Source organism: Topomyia yanbarensis, chromosome 2 (assembly GCF_030247195.1).
Source record: "Topomyia yanbarensis strain Yona2022 chromosome 2, ASM3024719v1, whole genome shotgun sequence".
Lineage (NCBI taxonomy): Eukaryota > Metazoa > Arthropoda > Insecta > Diptera > Culicidae > Topomyia > Topomyia yanbarensis.
In genome coordinates, this window is record NC_080671.1 from 414,489,857 (window position 1) to 414,513,212 (window position 23,356).

Sequence of the window (23,356 nt, forward strand, 5' to 3'; positions counted from 1 at the left end):
AACAGTGGAGTGAATTGAAAAACCGATTGTTTCGTGGCTTAGAACCAGGGATGCCAACGGTACCGATAAACTACATTTTTTTCGGTATATTTACATTTGTACAAGCCGTACAGCCCGCTACAGCGACGCATCACTACAGCTCTTGTCAGAATGGTAGCCACACAGAGTACATTTTCCCGTACAGCAGTAGAATACATTTTTGTTTTGCTGCTGTACTCCGACTGCTCGGTGAGAGTGTGGCGTAGTAAAGTTTGTTCTCTCGCTTTGTACATTTTTCTCTCCATAGTCAAAGGGAGAGGCCCGCACACGAAAGCATTGATGTCGGCCGTGGCGTAAATAAGCCGCATTCATTGTCGTAATTTTTGAATCAAAATATTAAAACGATTGAAAATATTAAAAAATGTAAAATAAGGAAAGAGAAGCTGTACCGCTCGCGTCTGGTGGCTGTACTGGGGACAGTAGTTTTTTGTCATGTTACTGCTTTGCACACAGGCAGCCGTACAGCGCTGGGCGTCCTGCACTAGCGAATGACAGCAGCATCAAGAGAGAAATGAGAATGTAGGCAGAAAAATTACAGCCGCAGAAAAGGTAGGCATTTTGCATCCTTGCTTACAACACTTTATTCATGCAATTTATTTTACATTGTTACACAAAAGTATAATAAGCTGAATACAGTGTCGTGTTAGGCGATTGAAATATTTCACTATGATACTGTTTTTCTCAACACTTATACTTTTCTTGCATGTTCGCTGAAAGAAGAATGTTTGTTTACTTTACACGATAGGTAGCCATCTGACTGTTCGATAGGTAGATTTGGCTTCACTCTGTACGAGCCTTTATAACATAAACAACGCCTTTGCCAGGAACAACACTAAACGAATCAATGTAACTGACAATGTGCAAACTACATGAAGTATTCCAGAGATTAAAAACAACAGTGCGCTTCGTTTATGGTTACACATTGTGGAGCATGTACGATGCAATTTTCGATAACGTATGCGGAATGAAATTTGGACAACGCTTCCAGCATTAAAACAAAAATGCAACCGGTTGCAAGGCATCATACTAAACGTCATACTCTAGGCACACTTATTTTAAACATCCAGTGTTAATTTCGACCCGCTAGGAGATTTCATGTGAACGAAATGCCCAATCTGGCACCTAGCTATTATTCCAAAAAAAAAAAGTTTTGGCGCATTGGAGGATTACGACATACTTTTTGTACCAAAGGCTGATAAACCTCCAAATGTACCAAAATTTCGCCCAAATGATGATTTCTGGAGTAATTTGAAGCAGAGAGTATATGCCAATAATTTTCGACCTAAAACAAACAAACGTGATAATCAAAATTAAGAAAGAAATTAAGAATATGCCAACATCAATTTTTTTGACTCATTTGCAAAAAGTTCCTGTAAACTATCATAAAGCTTCACGAATGGGCTCAATTTTTTTCTACATTAAGTTAATAAGCTGACAAATGTTTTCATACCGAGAGAACATTTAATAAATGGTTTTCTACAAAAAAATTGCCTTTTGAATTTTGTCCAAATTTTATTCCGCATACGTTACACTACATAACGTTCCAATAATGGACGTTTAAGAACCCTACCCCAACATTTCTCCTTCTTGACGGAAGCACCCGTAAGCCTCAGACAACGTTTTTCAACTATGAAAGTCAAATTACACCGCATGGGAATACAATAGCGTAGTTCACTTCGAACTCCATTTCACTGTACGCAGCTCATCTGAGTTCGAACTCGCACCACCTCATATAGTGTATTAGGCCGTTTGCCACCATCGGCGCATATTTTGAATCCTTCTTTATTTTTTAAAATAATTTGGACACGGTTGATTGATTTGGATTTGGAAAAGACTCTTAGGGTGGCATGGAGTGGACATGGTTCCGTAATGCTGGGGATCTTTTTTGGATCATCATTTATTTATTTATTTTATTTATTTATTCTTATTTTTCATCTGACCTATGTTGGTCTACATCATATTATTACAGCTGTTTATTCCTATTCAATTATAGGGCCCCCTAGCCCAAGAGTGCCCAGGGGCCCCGCTTAGTCTTAAGACGGCCCTGCTTAAATGCTATGATTAAATTTTTTTACCATGTATATAACATTAATTAATCGATTTACCCAATTTTTTCTAATTAAAAATCGTTTATCCCTCATCGTAAATTGTTTACAGTTCAAGTTTTTTGCAATATCTGCTCTACGTTTCGCCACATCAAAGTTTTTAACGACATGTTAAATAGTTGGACGCAACCTTTGAACAATTTCAAAGATTTCATGAAGTGATTTAGCTTCATTTTTGTGAGTAATAATTAGTTTTCGTCGCATAATGGCAGTTTGTTTACCTTTTTTAACCATTACGTTAATTTGAGGAAATTTCTTAAACTAGTGTAGAGAAAACTGGGCCAATGAACACTTTTCTGTAATCATAAAATCTATATTGCTAACTAAAACAAAAAAAAAGAAATAACAGATTTTAAATTACAAATTAATTGACTTTTTAAACGTGTACGAATATGAAATTGTGCCATTTTCACACAAACTAATGATTTATTAAGTGTAGTGTACGAAAACTTGCACACTTTAGATTACATATGATAAGAAAATGACAGATGATGATTCTACTACCACATTTACAAAACAATACCTATATTAAATAGTGCAAATATTTATGAAACAATATAAAACATATATACTAGAGGTGTACGAATATGAGATTGTGTCACTGTAATTCTGTACACGCAGTTTCCGCAGTTTGTTTTTCTTAGTATGCCACATTTGTACATGCTTTTGTCGCAACTGTAGTCTTGTTTCTTTGAGTTGTTCTTTTCTAATTTTTGTAGTTTTGAGAGGTTCGGTTGTGTATCCATCGTCGAATTTATTTTCTTCTTCGTTGGTGTGTGTAAACGGAGCTTACGAAAATTTTGTTTTTTCGGTTCCATCATATCAGGAATGTTGTATTAATATCGTTCAAAAGTTAGGCCGATTCAGAAAACTTTATTTTGCGTAATCGAGAACACTTCGGCGCTTATTACTTTATGTAACAAAACTCAATTTTAACCCTGCGGAAATTGCGCAGTGCACAGATCTCATAGAGCACTGAAATTTAATCGAAATCGTTTTAGAGCTTCAGGTGGTTGCCTTAATGTAGATAAAGACGCGACTACCGGTTGTACGAAAATTACCAAACTGAATTGAGTGTGTATGAACTTCAGCTAAGAGGTGTGAGGTTATCGAAACAGACAAAAACAGGTTATTAAACTGAAAATTTTTGCACACCTTTTATTCTATTCTATTCTATTCTAACCCTTACACAGCCAGTATTGAAAAGCATCCTGGAAAACACTACAGTTATTCTATAATGTTTTTCTTGTCAATATTAATATTTGAAGTATATTTTCATATATCGCAAACATTAAAACGGCCAGGCCTACTGTGCAGAGTTGGGTTTAAAGATGTTTCAAAATTAAACGACAATCAAATTAGTCAATTAATGGATAATTTGATTAACGAATCATTTCGAATCTTAAAAGAGGAAGAAACGAGGACAACCGTACCAACCGTTTCCGTTTGAAGGGGATATGATAAATCGTTGGGAGTGACGTTACTAAGAAAGTTAATGTCACTCCTTTGGTCCTTTGGGATGGGACAGAGGTATTTACACCTTGCCCTGGCTAATAAGCCTAGGTTAAAGCGCCTTTAATCGCTTTGCATTAAGGACGAATGAACAACGGTACGAAAATCGAAACGAAAAAGCTCTTCCACACGGTGTGCTAAATGTCTATGACAATCAATCAGCTTCTGTTTAATATTGTTGCAGTACTGCTGATTGATTTCTACGAAGATCCAACACACGGTGTTCCCGCTTTCGATCTTCGTACCTCCGTTCATTCATCCTTAGAATATACAGATTATTTGTTAGAAGAGATGACAAACTGATTCACGTCGTCCTTGTCGGACTTTTGCGATGAGTGTAATAACGCACCACACAGCACAGACAATGTGCACACAGTATAATTTGTTTTAATGTGAAATGTAGAATTATTATCAAAAATGAAGAAGGCAGAAACTTAGCTTTTGTGCTGTTTACTCCTCCGCTTACATTGCTGCATCATTTAGACTATAATGTCCGATGATAAATAAATAAATAAATAAATAAATAAATAAATAAATAAATAAATAAATAAATAAATAAATAAATAAATAAATAAATAAATAAATAAATAAATAAATAAATAAATAAATAAATAAATAAATAAATAAATAAATAAAACGACCAATGACCTTCAGAAAACAAATTTCAGCGATTATCTCCACTATCGTTTTTTCACCACACCGGATATTCCGCTGGTACGGTTGCCGCTGTTTTGCATACCGGAACTGCAACTCATTTCGCACTGCATTTGCCGACTGTAGACTGTTGTCCTGTTTCTCTGTCGAGCCGAAATACATTGAGAGAGAGCTTCAATTCCCCCGGGTACAACTTCCTTGTTCGCAGATCCTTCCTCTCCGACTCTCGCCACGCCTAGTTTATAGCTAGACTGGATGCTCTTGCCGGTCCGTTCGCTTCATAATTCGCACTTTTCAGGTACAATGCAATGTCACTGCTCTAAATAAATTTGGCGAAAAATGCAAAATCACACAAAAATTTACTCTCAAACATGGTTGTCCCACCCATACATGAGGCTCAATGAAAATGTCTGAAAATTTTCCCACATCTTTTAAAACACAAACTGACTGTATCGATTTTGTTGGCTATTTTCGGCAAATTTGAGACTAAGAGAACGAAAGCAATGAAATTGAAAGACGGATAGGTATTCTAGAGCGAATCAGTTATAAACTTAGAACGGAAAACTAGAACTAAGCAGGCTCATATGGGCATGATCGAAAGGAAATGTGAAGAATTCTTTGCCTTCTGCAGAGTAGGAGTTGGGCGTTGAACCCAAGTCTACCGCATGGTCTATGGTAGAACATAACTCATCATCATGTTTTACCGTCGAAAATAGCCAACAAAATCGATACAGTAGAACCTTGCGGCAATTAAAACATACTAACACAAACACAAACTGAGGAAATTCCTACATGGACTCGAAAAACTGATTTTAATTGAGTTATTGAATTAATTAATCTAAAACTTGAATTTACATAAATTGAAGCCTTAGTGTATTTTTCATTTTAGTTTCAATTTAAGTAAATTCAAATTTTAGTTTACTTTAGTTGAATTTGAATATACATAAAAAAGAGACAACCGTGTCTCTTGTTTTAAACTAGCAAAATTTGAGGAGAAAAATCTAATTTGAGGATGAAGAACCCAATTTTTGAGATGTTTTTCACTTCCGCTAATAGATGAAAGGGCTTTAAATAAAAGTTAGTAATAACTATTTTAATTTCACAGGGAAGACAACTGTCCTTCGGATTCATCAGTCCCCTCGATAAAATTCGACGAATTCATTGCAAGCGTTAATTCGTTTGACGTTCAATCCAAAAATGCAAACAATGAATTTTAGCCAACAGCAGAGCAGCATTTCTGATATAATAAAACTGGAAAAAATCGACAATCAATTTCAGAAAAGCCAATGACCACTTCTTTGAATCTTTCCGCCCTTAAAATCAATGGATATAATGTTGATTCTAAGCGCGAATAACGCCTTGGGGTTCACTCATGTTCAAACCTCGCTGTAGGGATAGAAATAACGGCTCTTTGTAATATTTTCCCTTAAAGCTTGATTTTTTACCAAGATAATTTTTTTCGTATTCGAATTCATTAGACGTTTCGCACACTCGTTTTTTATTTCCGGTTCATGAAAACGTAGAAAATTAACTAAATAGTATATTTTAATTAATAATTACTATCTCCCCACTCCTTAAATTTTTTAGTCAGCGCCGTGAGTTTTTTAATAAGCCTGACTTCTGTTCACCCCAGGGTATTCAAGCTTCCCTTCGTAAGGGAACTGGCTGTGAACTCAGTGCGCTCCGCGACTTAAGGAGAGATAGACAGAACATTTGAAAATTGAATTCCTTTTATTTCAGAATCACAACATTCCTCCATAATCTAAGAATACACATGAAAATATTATTGGAGGCCAAAAGAATGGGATCGCTCCTTTTTTGCAGTTTTGTGGTGCTCAAGTTCATTTTTGGGATTTTACTTGGTTTTGTCTTAACAACGGCTCATTTTTTCTCGATAGGGCGAAGTTCTGGAATGTTTGAAGGTTTAGTTCAACGAACAACATTATTGTTGCGATGCTCCCACAAGTAACGATTCCATAGATTCGCCTTTGACAATGATGGAATTTTCAATTCCACTCCTCTCATGCAACAATAATGCTCCGGGTCCAGACAGAATTAAATTCAACTTGGTGAAGAATCTGCCTGACATAGCAAAAAGACGCTTGTTGAATTTATTCAATAAGCTTCTTGAGCAGAACATAGTCCCGCACGACTGGAGACAAGTGAGAGTTATCGCCATTCTAAAACCAGGAAAACCAGCCTCCGACCATAACTCTTATCGACCGATTGCAATGCTATCCTGCATCAGGAAATTGTTGGAAAAAATTATCCTACGACGTCTCGACAATTGGGTTGAGGCGAACGGCTTGCTATCAGATACCCAGTTTGGTTTTCGGAGGGGAAAGGGAACGAATGATAGTCTGGCGCTACTTTCGTCAGAAATCCAACTAGCTTCCGCAAAAAAAGAACAAATGGCGTCTGTGTTCTTAGACATAAAAGGAGCATTCGACTCTGTTTCCATTGATGTTCTCTCAGAGAAACTACATCAATGTGGTCTTTCACCAATATTAAATAATTATTTATACAACTTATTGTCAGAAAAGCACATGCATTTTTCATATGGCGATTTGGCAACATTCAGAATAAGTTACATGGGCCTCCCACAAGGTTCTTGTTTAAGCCCCCTTCTCTACAATTTTTACGTGAATGACATTGATAATTGTGTTGTCAGCCCATGCACTCTAAGGGAACTTGCAGATGATAGCGTGGTTTCTGTTACAGGACCAAAAGCCATAAATTTACAACAACCACTGATAATTTATCAAGTTGGGCTTTGAAGTTAGGCATCGATTTCTCTACGGAGAAAATAGAGTTGGTTGTTTTTTCAAGGAAGCGTGATCCAGCTCAGCTTCAGCTTCAGTTGGTTGGTAGAACGATAGCCCAAGTCATGACCTTTAAATATCTCGGAATTTGGTTCGATTCTAAAGGTACATGGGGAGGCCACATTAGGTATCTGATAAAAAAGTGCCAACAAAGGATAAATTTTCTCCGAACAATAACCGGACCTTGGTGGGGTGCTCATCCAAGTAACGTGATAAGATTGTATCAAACAACTATACTTTCAGTAATGGAATATGGGTGCTTCTGTTTCCGTTCAGCTGCAAACACTCACATTATTAAATTGGAACGAATACAGTATCGTTGTTTACGAATCGCCTTAGGTTCCATGCAATCGATACATACGATGAGTCTTGAAGTTCTAGCGGGAGTTCTTCCCTTAAAAGATCGATTCTGGGATCTCTCCTCTCGTTTACTTATACGATGTGAGGTTATGAATCCACTTCTAATTGAAAATTTCGAAAGACTTGTCGAGCTTCAATCCCAAACCAGATTCATGACAGTGTACTTCAATCATATGTCACAAGAAATAACTCCTTCTAGTTATGTTCTGACATGTGTTAATATACTAGATACTCCCGATTCCACTTTATTTTTCGACACGTCCATGCAAGAGGAAATTCGTGGAATCCCGGATCACCAGCGCTCTCTGGAGATCCCTAAAATATTCATAAGTAAATACCAACACATTGACTGCCATAAAATGTTCTACACTGATGGGTCACGAATCAATGAGGCCACTGGCTTCGGTATTTTAAACAATAACACCTCGATATCTTTCAAGCTTGCAGAACCTGCCTCCGTTTATACAGCCGAACTAGCAGCAGTTCACTATAGTCTGGAAATCATTGATACTTTACTTCCGAGCCATTATTTCATCCTCACAGATAGCCTCAGCACAATTAAGACACTACGCTCATTAAAGCTTGATAATCACGCTCCGTTCTTTTTGAAGAAGATACGAGAATACTTAACTAAATTAACAAATAAATCTTATCAAATTACCTTAGTGTGGATTCCCGCTCATTGCTCCATACCGGGTAATGAGGGAGCGGATAATTTAGCCAAAATAGGGGCGCTGGACGGTGACATCTATGAAAGACCTATTGCCTTCAATGAATTTTATAGCGCTTCTCGTCAGAGGACGCTTACTAGTTGGCAAACATCATGGGACAATGGAGATCTGGGACGGTGGTTGCACTCAATTATCCCTAAAGTATCAACGAAGGCATGGTTCAAAGGGTTGGATGTAAGTCGAAACTTCATTCGTGTGATGTCTAGACTCATGTCCAACCATTTTACGTTGAATGCGCATCTCCGCCGTATTGGGATCGCAGAAGATAATCAATGTGCTTACGGAGATGGTTACGAAGACATTGAACATGTTGTTTGGTCTTGCACTGAATATCGTGAAGCCAGATCCCAATTAATAGACTCCTTACGAGCCAGAAGAAAACCACCCTATGTACCTGTTCCTGATATCCTCGCTTTACGAGATCTTACATACATGGGCCATATTTATCATTTCCTGAAAACAATAAATATTCAAATATATATATATATATATATATATATATATATATATATATATATATATATATATATATATATATATATATATATATATATATATATATATATATATATATATATATATATATATATATATATATATATATATATATATATATATATATATATATATATATATATATATATATATATATATATATATATATATATATATATATATATATATATATATATATATATATACATATATATAAATAAAGAAAAAAAAAATAAACAAAGATTACAGAAAAACTATCAATAGGTTTACAATGAAATTCAAGAAAATAGAGTATAATTAAAAACATTCAAAATGATGATTATCCTCAGTTTTAGCATTAGAAAGTGCATTTTTTTATAACGTGATAGTCTTAAGAACCTTTGTAACATGTTATGTAAAAAAAACCCCGGCGTAAAAAAGCTTTTGCAAATGCCGTGTCAAATAAACGTTTTATGAAAAAAAACATTATTGTTTCAGTACTGGTGAAAGATGCTAAATCCGGTCAAAACAGTGTCAGGTCTACGCAAGATTTAAAAAAATTCAGCCGATTCAAAATTTTAAAATACGTGTTTTTCAAAAATATTATTAATTTTTATTAAAATAAGTTGAAATTTACATTGAAATGAGTGAATGGCATTTGGATTGGTTCAATACCATCCTAGCCTTGATGTGTCAGGTTTCCTGCCGCCAGTATCATTTCGCTTCCGATGCTCCTTGAACATCTTGGTCACATGGGATACGAGTTAATGTGCGATTCAAAACTGCTCTACTACCGATTCATCGATAAGAGACATTGGGATTTTGATGAAACAATACTGATATCAACGTTGAACTATAGACATCTTTTAATTATTTTTTTTCCATTTTAGCAACGCATTAAAAAGAGTAATAATCTAGAGCACCTTTTTCGAATATAGTCGCTAGTATGCATTTATATCCACCCTCAGTGCGGGGCCACCAAAATCCTGGGACCCCTGGCCCAGGCCCAGTGAGCCCATGCGTAAAGACGGTGCACAGTGGTCGGAAACGTCAAAATCGTGAACTTAATTCACTGGAGGCCAAACCATAGCTAAGAAGGTTTGGTGCGTGGCACTCTAGAACCCTATGAATAGGGTAAGCTTACTTTATCAGGATTTTTGACCTTTTCCATACAAAAATCAGCCAAAAAATTTTGTTTTCGTTTTTATCCGTAAACCTTAGTAATTAATGGTATGTCATCCTTTTGTCAACATTAAATTAATTATGGCATGTCTATTTGAGTATATATTAGTTTGGGATCTCCAATGATATTAAAAACTTCACTTTTTTGCTCCCACGTTTATAAAATCTGTAATATTCAGGTATAAGTGAAAATAATACGTGTAATTGAGTATCAAACCAAATATTTAAAAAAATTGGGGCAAAAAAACTGAAAAAAAATTTTTTTGCTGATTTTTGTATGGAAAAGGTAAAAAACATGATAAAGTAAGCTTACCCTATTCATAGGGTTCTAGAGTGCCACGCACCAAACCTTCTTAGCTTTATTGTGCATAGTATAGACAGTTAAAAGCCTGTTTGTGCATTTTGGTTTGCACCTTTCTTTCTTATACGTAGTTGAAGTTGGTGTAAAAAAATGTAAAAATCTTCAATTACTTTGAAACGAATGAGTATTGTTACATATAGTCTTCGACAATATTATGTAGTTTTGATACCTACACATTTGTCTTGAACATAGTTTGCACGAAAAGTCACAATGAAAAAGGTTATATTAAAAAAACTAGATTCAAGGGGGTTGCCATTGAAAACGCCTTATAAATCGATAACCTTTGGTCCTACAAGCTCAAGTTCTTCAATAAATTCTTCACTATGAGCATTTCTAAAACTTTGTCGAAGACACCAAGTTTCTACCTCGTCAGTATAAAAAGTTATTTTTTTTAGTTCGATCATAGTAAGCCATGCCTAATTTCAATTGTTATCGGATTGTGGGGAATATTTATACGAACAATTCCTCCAAAGACAGCCTGTGAATATATTCGATGGTTTGGCCTCTAGTGAATTAAGTTCACGTTTTTGGCGTTTCCGACCACTGTGCGGTGCTGTCAGTCAGTCATTGTTAAATTGTGGAGATTATATCAAATAATATCCTAATTTTATTAATCTCTCTGTTGCTTTACGTATTAACTGTACTCATCTTATTTACATCACACTAGAAAACTCCCACGTTTCTATCGGCATCCGCATTATCACAAACGAAATAATGCGCATTCCCACACGGCCCATCATTGGCGTGCCAGTTCCAACCCTGGCCGGGGATGTTCATCAAAGCCAGACAATGTTCATTTCCCTTATAGTTGTCCGGTTGTCCCGGGCGCCAATTCGCATACTGAAGCCGGGCCCCGGTCGCGTGCCAATAGTAAGTTCCTTCCACGGCCAGTTCGCTAGCACCCAGCCAGGCTATGGTGCTATCGTTATTGTAGATGTCGGATCGTTTGATCACCTCAACAACGGCGGCATGTTCCTGCGGTGTCTGCACGATTGCAAGTCGCATACCAAGGCTGAAGCAGTACTCCGCAGCGCGGTACCAGTTGGCCTAGTTGGTTAGATTGCATTAGCATTAGTTCTTGTTGAATGATTCGATCGGCTTACTTACTGTGAAATGAGGAACGTAATAACGTGTCGTTGCGAAGCATCTCATCTGCTGTCCGAGGGCCAACGCACATAATACTCCCAGCATCAGAAGAACGATTCGGGCCATCTTGTCCAGGCTGGTTCTTCGAAGAAACTGATATCGTGCGGCAAAGTTGCCGTTTATATAATGCTCATTGCTGTTTTTAGTGACAAAGAACGGGGACTTACCCGCGGCATCTGATAAGACCTGCTGCACAATTATGAGCATTTCTACGGGACTCGAGTTTTATCCACAATTTAATTTTTCCGAGAACTGGACTAGTTAGATAGTAATGGTATGCCTCTTGGTTGTACTTTTGTCTCGTAGTTGTAGTACGTACGTCACTCAATGTGATTAAGGAAGTACTGATGACGTGTTTATGTATATCAAGTGGCTTGCGTTAAGCCAAAGAAAGCCTTTCGTAAATATGGCACTAAAACAACAATATCTACATATTTTAGGGTATTATAATAGAGTATCAAATGATCCTCGAATTATTCTCAAAATCATCGATTTTCATGAAATATATTTTATCCTATGATACGTAGCTTCTGATTCTGGTCGCCAGAACTGTGGACAAAGTATATGCATTTAATAAATTGTTTCTATAACCTAAACTCCCATAGAACACATGCTTTAATTAGCACCGAACAGCTTTATTGATTTAAATGATAATTCCCCCAGTGGGTAACCAAAACACCCACTCCGGGTAATCGCACGCTGATGGTTTTCAATTCAATTTAACAAAGTACCACGGTGCTCCATAGAGCCTCAACCGGCCCGAGTGCTTCTCCAGATCAGGATTAGCCAACTTCTATTCTCAACCATCATTTTACCTGGTGTGTACGTACCATCGTTGGCATTTTCCATGCCTTCTCGCCCCAGCAAAGCACTCCCGTCGTTCGTTCACACATGCTGCTCCCGTGCGTGCCGGAATAGTGATAGTCTCATACATGCCGCTACCGAGTGCTGCTAGTATTTTGCGGCTGCTGCTACTGATGCTGCTGAGCTGGCTATTTTTATTCTATGCTTCACTTCACGCTGTAATGTAATTAGATCTCCGGGGAAATCAGGCTAATATTGCGAGCACACTTTACCTCAGGAAGGCTGGGAAACGATGGAATATGTATTGTGCTACGGATCGTGATCATAGGAAGAAAGACGGCGATGACGGCGACGACGACGACGACGGCAAACGACAAAGCGGGAAAATCTAGTTTGCTGCCACCGGCACAGGAATCGCGCAAGCAAAAGAGTAAACATTGAAAATGAGCTGAGCACGGTTGCTGGGTTTTACGATGATGAGATAAATGGGAAACTGTTTTGGGCGGGGATGTTGAGATGGCTGGCGGTTTTCTGCGTAAAGCTTGCTTTGTTCTGGATCCGGCGGAATGACGCACCTCGAGTAGGTAGTAGGTATGCAGCGCTGCTACAAAGGCTGGTCGCGAAAAGATCCTATCGAGCGCAGTTTCACTGGGACATGTTACTGTTGCTTGTTGAATGCAACGAGCGATTGTTTGTGTCGCTCGACGGTGCATGATGAATGCTTTTCGGTTGAATTGATGATCCGAATGCTAATGGGAATTTGGGTTTACCATAATCGCTATTTCGCGATCCAAGATTTGTGTTTTACAAGTAGAACATGAAACAATGAATGTTCTTATTTGGCTGTAATACATTGTTTACATTTTTTGCAAATCTAGTATTCTTACCACCAATCGCTTAACGACACATAAAAATAGATTACTATGCAACATTCACCGTTACTATACAAGAATAACTGCGAAGATCCGAGGACTAAGACTTGATTTAGAAAATTGATTTAGTTCAATAAATTGAGACAATGTCAGTATGTTTGTACCATATACGCATTAAACTGGCTCGATGTTGTATAGAAAATTTACAAGTTGATCCTAATTAGCGAGTACAGTACTTTTTGAATTCTTCTTGTGGTCCACAATGATTGTGCAAATTATGGGAACGATCGGTTGTCCCTCGGATTTACGCATCGCGTTTAAATTTTGAATGAAAATCAGTGTGGAAAAATGTACTTTTTGCACCTCCACTCATACATATAGCTATTTCAATCTAATTGACAAATCAGTGCAATAAATGAATAGTCCAGAATGTTATTACAGTCGGGTCTCCTACTAAGCGATTAACTCGGGGCGTGAAAAAGGAATCCGCATTGTAGGATACCCATAGCTTATGGGATTTCGACTAATTGGGGCTGTGGCCGATTATTTCGTCCGTGTCAACATGTAGCGACATACATTCTTTGGCAAAGTTGTTGTACTCACTTGGGCCTACAAATTAGAGCAATTAGTTGAGAACTATGCCGCCAGGGGTGCTATGAAGAAAGAGTAAATAAATCGAAATTCTCGTCGTAAATTCGACTATCACCAAATGGATTCAATGTCAAATATAGCAAGACCCTGATTATTTTGAAAGGTGGTGTCTTCGGGGAATTTATAAAAGAAGTCCAGAACTTCTGGATGGTAGAAAGTATAACTCGCAATTACCCCACCAGGTGGCGCTAGTGCTAATGCAAATATTCAACACATGTTAAAATAATTCTATATCTCAACATCGTGATTAGATAGAGTAGTACTGACTTCAGAAAAGTTGCTCGAGAGGACGAGGACTACCCAACGGTAACAGATTAGTTTGGAATACTTTCACTATACGGCGCTAGTGAGCATAGTAGCTTTCAACATATGGTAAAATATGATATATCTCAAAAGTCTAATAAATTAGAAAGATGGTGTTTTCGGAAAAGTTTTTGAGGAAGAATAAGGGCTACTCGATTATGAATAGATTATTTACTGCTGTGATTCTTATTAACTTTATTTAAATTTCTGAAGTAGCCTCAAAACGGATAAGAGGATAAATTCATCAACCCATTCTCTGGCGCATTATGAAAGTATTCAAAACCAATCTACCATCATCAGACAGCTCTAGAACTACCGATGAATTTCACTGAAGAAAGCCTTCTTCAGTGAAATTCATGATTTCGAGGTGCTAAAATATATTGCCAAAGACACCATCCTTCCAAATGATCATGATCTCGAGATACAGGATATGAAAATAATGCTCACTAGCGCCAACTGGCGGGTTCATTCAACTTTAATCTATCCATAATCAAGTAACCTTTGACCTCCTCAAGAACTTTGCCGAAAACACCAGCTTTCTAAGTTATTAGACTTTTGAGATATAGCATTATCTACTACATGCTGAAAGCATCTACGCTCACTAGCGCCACATAGTGAGAGTATTGTAAACTAATCTGTTATCGTTGGGTAATCCTCGACCACTCGAGCTATTTTGTTGAAAACACCACCCTTCTAAACTGCCTTTATATTGAGATGCAGAAATTGAAAGGAAAAATTCGTGCGCACTAGTGTCATCTAGTGGGTAAAATCGACTTTTTTTTTATACATTGTCAAACAGCACTTGTCGCCCTGGAGAACTTTACCAAAAACAGCATTTTCCTAAATTATCAGACGTTAGAAATAATAATGTTATGAAAGTTACGTTCTCATTAGTGCCATCTAGTGGGCGAGTTCTGAACTAATTTGTTCGCCGTAGGACAGAGCTCGGCCTGCCAATAAATATTGCCAAAGACACCACCCTTCCAAATGATCACGATATCGAGATATATGCTTTCAAAGAAAATGTTCACTAGCGCCGCTTGGCGGGTCCATTCCAATTTAATCTATTCATAATCTAGTAGCCTTTGACCTCCTCGGGAATTTTGCCGAAAATACCATTTTACCAAGTTATTAGACTTTTGAGATACATCATATTTACCATATGTTGAAAGCTTCTACGCTCACTAGTGCCGCATAGTGAGAGTATTCCAAACTAATCTGTTACCGTTGGGTAGTCCTCGACCTCTCGAGCAACTTTTCTGAAGTCAGTACTACTCTATCTAATCACGATGTTGAGATATAGAATTATTTTAACATGTGTTGAATATTTGCATTAGCACTAGCGCCACCTGGTGGGGTAATTGCGAGTTATACTTTCTACCATCCAGAAGCTCTGGACTTCTTTTATAAATTCCCCGAAGACACCACCTTTCAAAATAATCAGGGTCTTGCTATATTTGACATTGAATCCATTTGATGATAGTCAAATTTACGACGAGAATTATCGATTTATTTACTCTTTCTTCATAGCACCCCTGGCGGCATAGTTCTCAACTAATTGGATACCCAATCACTCTAAGTTGTAGGGCCAAGTGAGTACAACAACTTTAACAAAGAAAGTATGGCGCTACATGTTGACACAGATGAAATAATCGTCCACAGCCCCAATTAGTCGAAATCCCATAAGCTATGGGTATCCTACAACGCGGGTACCGCGCAGTTGGAATCCGCGCAGTAAGAAGCCGCGTTGTAGGAATCCGCGTACGTACTGGAGACCCAACTGTACGATTGTTTGATAGAAGGCTTTAGGGGGAGGCTCTCATCCAAAACTTCAGAAAAATTGATTTTTTTCTTTGTATTTTTTGAAAGGTATAAGTGTCTACTATATTGTGTTAAACGGGTTTTTCGATCAAACCCTTCAAATAAGCTTCTACAGGCCATTGTCCGAAATGGCGTTCTTGTTGCCATGAGACTCGCGCCTCAGGTAGGAACTTTTTCATGCCATAATGCACGTTCCCAGAATACTGCGCGTTGCACTGTACATTAGAGTGGGACATGGTTATATGAAAAAATAAAATTTCGCTCCGAGTAACTTTTTGGGTCCCATTTAGCTCCCAGAACAACTCTGCAATTTTTTAGTTCGATCGGTGAAACTATATTTTTGCGCCCATGGTTTAAAGTTTACATGGGATTTCGTATGGGGAAACCTACTTTTGCAAAATAATTCTTCCAAGAGTCGCCCGTTATCTCCTAAAAATAAATAGATAAGTCTAAAAGACCACGAAACGATCTGATGCTTGTGGAAAAAGTTATTAGGCAAAAACCGATTGATGCCCTGAAGATTGATAAAAATTTCACTTTTCATAGCATTACTGCTACTGACGGGAGAATTATATACAAAATCTTTAACTTTCTCTTATTATGCACAAAAGAAGCCTCAATTTATCCCTCAAAACTCTTGCGAAGTGGCCAAACAGTATAGATAAACAATTTAGATAAATTAAGAGAAGATAAAAACAAAATTGTGTATAATTGGACAACCAACAGCAGTGGTGCTAGAAAAAATGAATACTTTATCAATCGTCAGACCATCAATCGGTTTCTGCTTAATAACTTTTTTCTCAAGCATCAGATCGTTTCGTGGTTTTCGAGACATTGTTTCTTTGTTAAATTGTTTATATAAGACACATAACGATTTATTTTTAGGAAGCAATGGGCAACTCCTGGAGGAATTATTTTGCGAAAGTAAATTTTCCCATACAAAAACTTATGTAAACTTTAAACAGTGGGCGTAAAAATATATTTTCGGGGATCGAGTTAAGAATTTTCACAGTTGTTCTAGGACCCAAATGGTAGCTGAAAAGTTTCTCGGAGCTGGATTCTATTTTTGGTCCCACCCTACTGTACATGTTGTAACCCGTCAGGGTAACAATTTAGCAATGGGTGGAAATATACCCTTTTTGCGTATACACTCCGTAGAGTGTATTGTTTACGTAATGTTATGCTCATCGCTGTTTTGTACCGTGCACGTTAAATTTGTAAATTTTTGTTCATTTTCGCGTTTGTGAACGGTTATGTGCGTACAGATAAGTGTAGAAAATTTTGTTTGACAATTGTAAATAATTAATATAGGGCTTAGACAGGCCACCGCTCTCCTACTGCTGAAATAAGTGCACTGGTTATGCTGCGCATAGGTGATGACAACTATGCGGCGGTACGGCTTTTTTGGTGTTTGTTTTCGGTCGAGGTAAAAAAAGCGGCCATCGTGAAAGAGGAGAAAGTGACAGACCACGGCATCAAACAGACGTCGAGATAAGTGTTCTCTTTTTTCGGGACATTTCCCCGCCACTAGAAGGAAAGATTCAGTGCACGCGTGCGACGGCGACATAAAACTGGCGAATAGAAAAGGGAGAGTGGACGCAGCAAATAAAAGTTGGTAAATTTAGTTTATTTATTTGTTTACTTTTTGTTGTTACGAAAATCCGAAATTCTGTTAGAAGCACTTAGGCCGCCCTGAAAAGAAGGGTCCGCCGGGCAAACAAGAACCCAAGTAGTGGGCTACTTACAATGTGTACAGTAGGGTGGGACAAAAAATAGATTCCATCTCCGAGCAACTTTTTAGGTACCATTTGGGTCCTAGAACAACTGTGCAAATTCTTAGCTCGATCGGTGAAACTATATTTTTGCGCCCACTGTTTAAAGTTTACATGGGATTTTGTATGGGAAAGTTAACTTTTACAAAATAATTCCTCCAGGAGTCGCCCATTACTTCCTAAAAATAAATCGTTATGTGGTTTGTATAGGAAATTTACCAAAGAAAAAAAGTCTCGAAAACCACGAAACGATCTGATGCTTGAGAAAAAAGTTATTAAGCTGAAACCGATTGATGCTCTGACGATTGATAAAATATTCATTTTTTCTAGCACCACTGCTGTTGGTTGTCCAATTCCACGCAATTTTGTTTTAATCCTCTCTTAACGTATCAAAATTGTTTATCTATACTGTTTGGCCACTTCGCAAGGTTTTGAGGGATAAATTGAGGCCTCTTTTGTACATAATAAGAAAAAGTTAAAATTTTTGCATATAATAAAACCGTCAGAAGCAGTGATGCTATGAAAAGTGAAATTTTCATCAATCTTCAGGGCATCAATTGGTTTTTGCTTAATAACTTTTTCCACTAGCATCAGATCGTTTTGCAGTCTTCTAAACATTGTTTCCTTGACAAATTTTCAGACATCTGTTTATTTTTAGGAGATAACGGGCGACTCTTGGAAGAATTAATTTGCAAAAGACAATTTTCCCATATAAAATCCCATGTAAACTTTAAACCGTGGGCGCAAAAATATAGTTTCACCGATCGAGCTAAAACTTTTCAGAGTTGTTCTGGGAGCTAAATGGGACCCAAAAAGTTACTCGGAGCGAAATTTTATTTTTTTCATATAACCATGTCCCACTCTAGTGTACAGGTCTCGAGAACGTGTTTCACGGTTTGATTTGTAACGGCATCACAGAAAATGGCGAAAAACGAAAAAAAAATTGGTCAAAATTGTTATAGTCACATTTTAGTCCACCATATTGGAATCGTCATTTAATTTTTTTTTGATTTCGATACATATTAACACAATTTCGTCTTTATAAATCACAAAACCTTTTTGTTTCGCGATTTTGACTGAAATATCACTTATTTTTTATTGGGGGTCCGCCATATTGGATCTGCCATATTGAATTTCGAAAAACTGACTTTATATTCGTAAGCAGCTCTGTCCAAAACTCATAATTCCATGTAATTATTACAACATATTGACATTCTAAAAATATCGAAAGTGTTCTCAAAAATTTAAACGTGTATTTAAAAATCTAAACATGATTTTTTCAAAACTACGTACAATCTCATATGAAAACGGTTAAATTTAAAGACTTCATCTTTTGACCTCTCTAAAGAAAACCTTTCCCATTGGAGGAATGACCTATAAAATCTACAAATTCTTTGTACACTTAAACCTCCATTTACGAACTCTTTTTTACGTAATATTCGATCAACGTAACTTTTTTTACGAACTAAATTCGAAATAACGAACTCTTTTTGGAAAGTTTGAGTTCGTACATTACAGCATGAAGTTATATACTTATGTATTCTTAGTTAATTGATACTAATATAAGTTGGGTATTTTCGAAATGGGGTTGACGAGTGCATGACGGAAATCGACGTCTTGAGCCATTTTGGAATCCAAGATGGCGACTTCCGGTTTAGATAAATTCTCTATAACCTCAACAATATGGGTATTTTCGGGATAGGGTTGACGAGTGCATTGCGGAAATAGAACCCATATTGTTCGTTATCAAGAATAATGCTCAACCGGCAATCGTCATATTGAACTTGGAAAAGTTTCCAATTGTCTATTTTCAGCATCTGCTTGGCAAGCCCATTCCAAAATACCCATATTGTTAGGGTTATCGAGAATATTGCTCAACCGGAAGTTGCCATCTTGGATTTCGTATAGGTAATATAATTGTCCATTTTCAGCATCTACTTGTCAAGCCCGTTCCAAAAATACCCATATTGTTAGGGTTAACGAGAAAATTGCTCAACCAACGAATATTATGTGAAGCAAAGCTTTTTTACGAACTAATTCAATTTACGAACCCTCGGTTTGGTTCGTAAATGGAGGTTTCAGTGTATTCATCATTTTTAATGAAGTCTTAAGGCGGAAAAAAGCGTTTGATCTCAAAGTTTGATATCGCACCAGTACGACAAATTTGAAGTTTTTTTTACCCGTTCATAAGTCGCTCCTCTAATAAATTTAGTTTACTATAGAGCCTTAGTATTAGTATTTTGTATTTCGGATGTATCCTGAGAGAGCACGCAGTTTTTAAATTCCACGCGCGACTAACCTTAGACAGAAAGTCACCACGGCCGCCATTTTAATTTTTTTCGTCTTGAGAACAATTGTAAATGCAGACGAAAATATAAGCTTTTTGAATCCTAACACTGTTCCTTGTATGTTTTTTCATTAGTCCACAGAAAATTCCAAATTTTTCTTACCCCTTGGTCATTTGAATGGGAACCTCTTAATTTATCAAAGAAATGTATTAATTCTGCCAATAATGGAAACGTGCCACCAACACCTACGCCTCAAACCTAAATATCTCAGAACATGACCATCGCAGAGACTTGTAATTTTCGAAAGAATTTTTCGGAATAATTTTCTGAATTACATAAAGTTCAAAAACCCGATTTCATTTACCTAACAGTGAGATTGAACTATTCCTATACTATTCATCATACACACTCAATTCAGCTCGGCTATTTCTCAACTGCCGTGTTGTCAGCAAATCTGGAAACCGATATCTCAGCAAAGTAAAATTTGTTTACTGATTCCGGTGAAATATTTTTCGAGTCCCAGCTATCAAATGTCACTTTTACTGAGATCTCAGAACAAAAAAGAAATGTTTTCTGAGATCTCAGCTGTTGAGATTTCGGCAAAAGTTTCAAAAAACTGAGAATCGGCAGAAAAAATTAAGTGTGCATATCTTATTTGCATTTGTTCAATCACCAAGGTATTGAGTCTCATAAAGGAGCTGTTATTTGTTCGTAATCTTATTTTGTAGGAATTCCTTGTATCAGTATAAGCATTATATTAACTTTGTATATGCCAAACGTTCGTTTAGAATTATTCTGCGTAGTGGAAATGTACGATTAAAATAGCCTTCCAAATAATTTTAAGAATAAACCAAAAACTATTTACAGGCTAATAATTCTAAAGCAAACTTTAAATTGTTTTTTGAATGATATCAAAAAGGTTAAATCTCACTGTTAGGTGAATTGAATCGATTTCTTGGCTTCCCTATAAAGTACGTGTGATTCAGAAAATCATTTCGAAAAATTCCGACTTTGTGATGAATATATTGAGATAATTAGGATTCAAACGTATGTGTCGGTAGTGCATGTGCAGTGTTGACAGATTTAATAAATTTCTGCGATTATTCATTCTTTTTAGTGTGAGTGAAGTAGCGATCTGAACAAGCGAAGATGCAAAATACCTGCTCCGCCACATGCTGTGAGTGACGAAAGAGGCCAAGTTTCACGCTTTCTCACCCATGCCAACCGTCTACTCCAATTCTAAGTCGGGCGGTTTCTTGTCCGTCTACTATGAAAATGTTCGAGGAATGAGAACAAAAACTCAGGATTTCTTGTCGGCACTCTCCTCTTGCGATTATGATATTATTGTTCTCACAGAAACCTGACTGCGCACTCACATACTCAACTCTAAACTTTCAATGAACTACACAATTTATCGTTGCGATCGTAATTCTTCCTCTAGTTAACTTCATCGCAAGGCAGCTTTCTTATCACACTAAAAAATAATTTCACCGGGACTGTAAATTGAAATGCTCATAACTATGGCTTCCTTCAACCGATTTGGACACTTTTAGATGTTCTGGATTCAAGAACTTTTTGATTCTGTCAAATTGAACCGGATGAATGGATCTGGTTCTTGGTAATCCGAATAATCCGGAGTAATGTTCCGGTACTAGGGTATGTTTTGTAAATTTGAATAATGCCCTAGCAATACGAGTATCAAAACTCTTCAAATTGTCTCGAAAGTCTGTTATTTATTGTTACGGAACCCTATGGCAATTTAAAAAAATGGAATTGGAATGAAATGGCCACTCACGGTCCCACGGGAACCTGCTTCGGAATGTCCGTTCCGGGGTCAAATCACCAAATGGCACCAAAACCACGAGGTACAGCCTACCGAGGCAATTCCAAGAATTTTGATACCCTTATTGCTAGTATTCCATTGAAATTCACAAATAGTAACCCAGCACTGGAACATGTTTTCGGAAATTCGGATTCCCGGGAACCGAATGAAGTAACCCGATTCATTTTTACCATGTCTAAAATTGGATGAGTTCCTGAATCCAAAACACCCAAAATCATCAAAATCGGTTGGAAATTACTTTAGTTATTGGCATTTCAGTTTTGTGGGTACTCGGCTACCCACGTCGGCCTGTTATGTAGTGAAAAAATTTTGGAGCCCCTCCTCACTCACCCTTACTATATCAACAATCTTATTAACCCAAAAGCATGAAGTTCTAAGATATCACAAAGTTTTAATTTCCAGCTACGGATAAAACATGGGAATTTCATTAATTGAAACCTAAAAAAGTACCCGGATATCGCGTCGGACATATAACAGTTAAATAAAAGGCTGGGGATGGTTTTTGATTCTTATGTTTAGTTTCCAAGATATGAATGTTTGAAGGTTCAAAAATGGAGTTTTTTTTGCAGTTTTTTTTGAAATTTACTGCCGAAATTGATGATGTAACTAAACAATTTATATATTTTTAGAAAAATATACGAATACCTTTCGAATGAGCTATAGATTGTTAAAATCGAATAATTATCAAAAGAGATATTCAACATTAAATACGGACGAAAGATTTTCAACATTTCCTATAGCCAGAAATAAGACCAAAATCATTCAATGTATTATTAACGTCAAAACGGCTAATTTTAGGTCAATAGTATCTTCAGAGATTTTACTGGATGGAATATGCCCTTTCTTTTGGTGTTGTGTTTTGCTGATTAATCCCCTAAAAGTGAAATATTTTAATACATTTTCTGAGAAGTGATTATATTGAAATGATGCCTTCAGCAAATTTGTAGGTCTTACTTTTGCGAATAACTTTACTGAAGACATCAAAAATCTATTTTGAACGCTTTAAAAGTTATGGCTTGTTGTTTGTGGATTGCCCTATGTCACCTGTTTATTGTTCAATATAGTAATAATCCATTTAAATAAGCCAAATATTATTTCGATAAAACGAATTTTGTATTAAATTTTTTCATCTACAACCACTGGAAATAACCACTGAACAATTCCAAATTATTTGGATAGAAGTTGATCACTTATCGGTGGCGCGAACCATCTGAGGGCAAATTTTCTAACTTATAACTAGCGGATCGATCTGAAACATATCTCCGAAAATGAAAAGCGATATAAATAACTCCAAGCAATAACGTAACCAAGAGGAAGCTTTGGAGTTTAAAGCACCCCCCCCCCTCCCCCCAAAAACATTAAAAAAAATTGGAATGAACAGAAAAATTTATTGATGCTGACTGACTTCATTCAATATTACAAGAATAATTATCAAATAGATATATAGATATATAGATAACCTGTCGTTTTAAACACCATAAGAACTTTTGAAAAGTTGTGGGAATGGGATCATGACCTGTAAGTGACCTATTTGTCTTGATCTCACAGTTGTCTAATCACATCAATATCAAATACCTGCATGAAAACATTCTAATAGAAACTCATCTCAGAATTCT

General features: G+C 36.8%; 2 protein-coding genes across 3 annotated transcripts in view; one reads left to right on the plus strand and one right to left on the minus strand.

Annotated features, from left to right (window-relative positions):
• The window catches only part of LOC131685117 (hemicentin-1-like), a 574,669-nt gene that overhangs the window by 178,892 nt on the left and 372,421 nt on the right, over positions 1-23,356 (plus strand). The gene's annotated exons all lie outside the window — the stretch shown is intronic.
• LOC131685119 (perlucin-like) lies at positions 10,825-11,464 on the minus strand. Its single transcript, XM_058968579.1, has 2 exons — positions 11,348-11,464; positions 10,825-11,287 (listed from the first exon to the last, which is right to left on the minus strand). Exons 1-2 carry the CDS (start codon positions 11,450-11,452, stop codon positions 10,904-10,906), a joined length of 489 nt encoding a protein of 162 aa, XP_058824562.1. The 5' UTR covers positions 11,453-11,464; the 3' UTR covers positions 10,825-10,903.

What these genes read in the sequence shown, in the direction of transcription:
- LOC131685119 (XM_058968579.1), bottom strand. Translation starts at nt 11,452, where the DNA reads ATGGCCCGAATCGTTCTTCTGATGCTGGGAGTATTATGTGCGTTGGCC. An exon ending in ATTACGTTCCTCATTTCACA is followed by an intron (nt 11,288 to 11,347) that starts GTAAGTAAGCCG and finishes CTAACCAACTAG; the next exon opens with GCCAACTGGTACCGCGCTGC.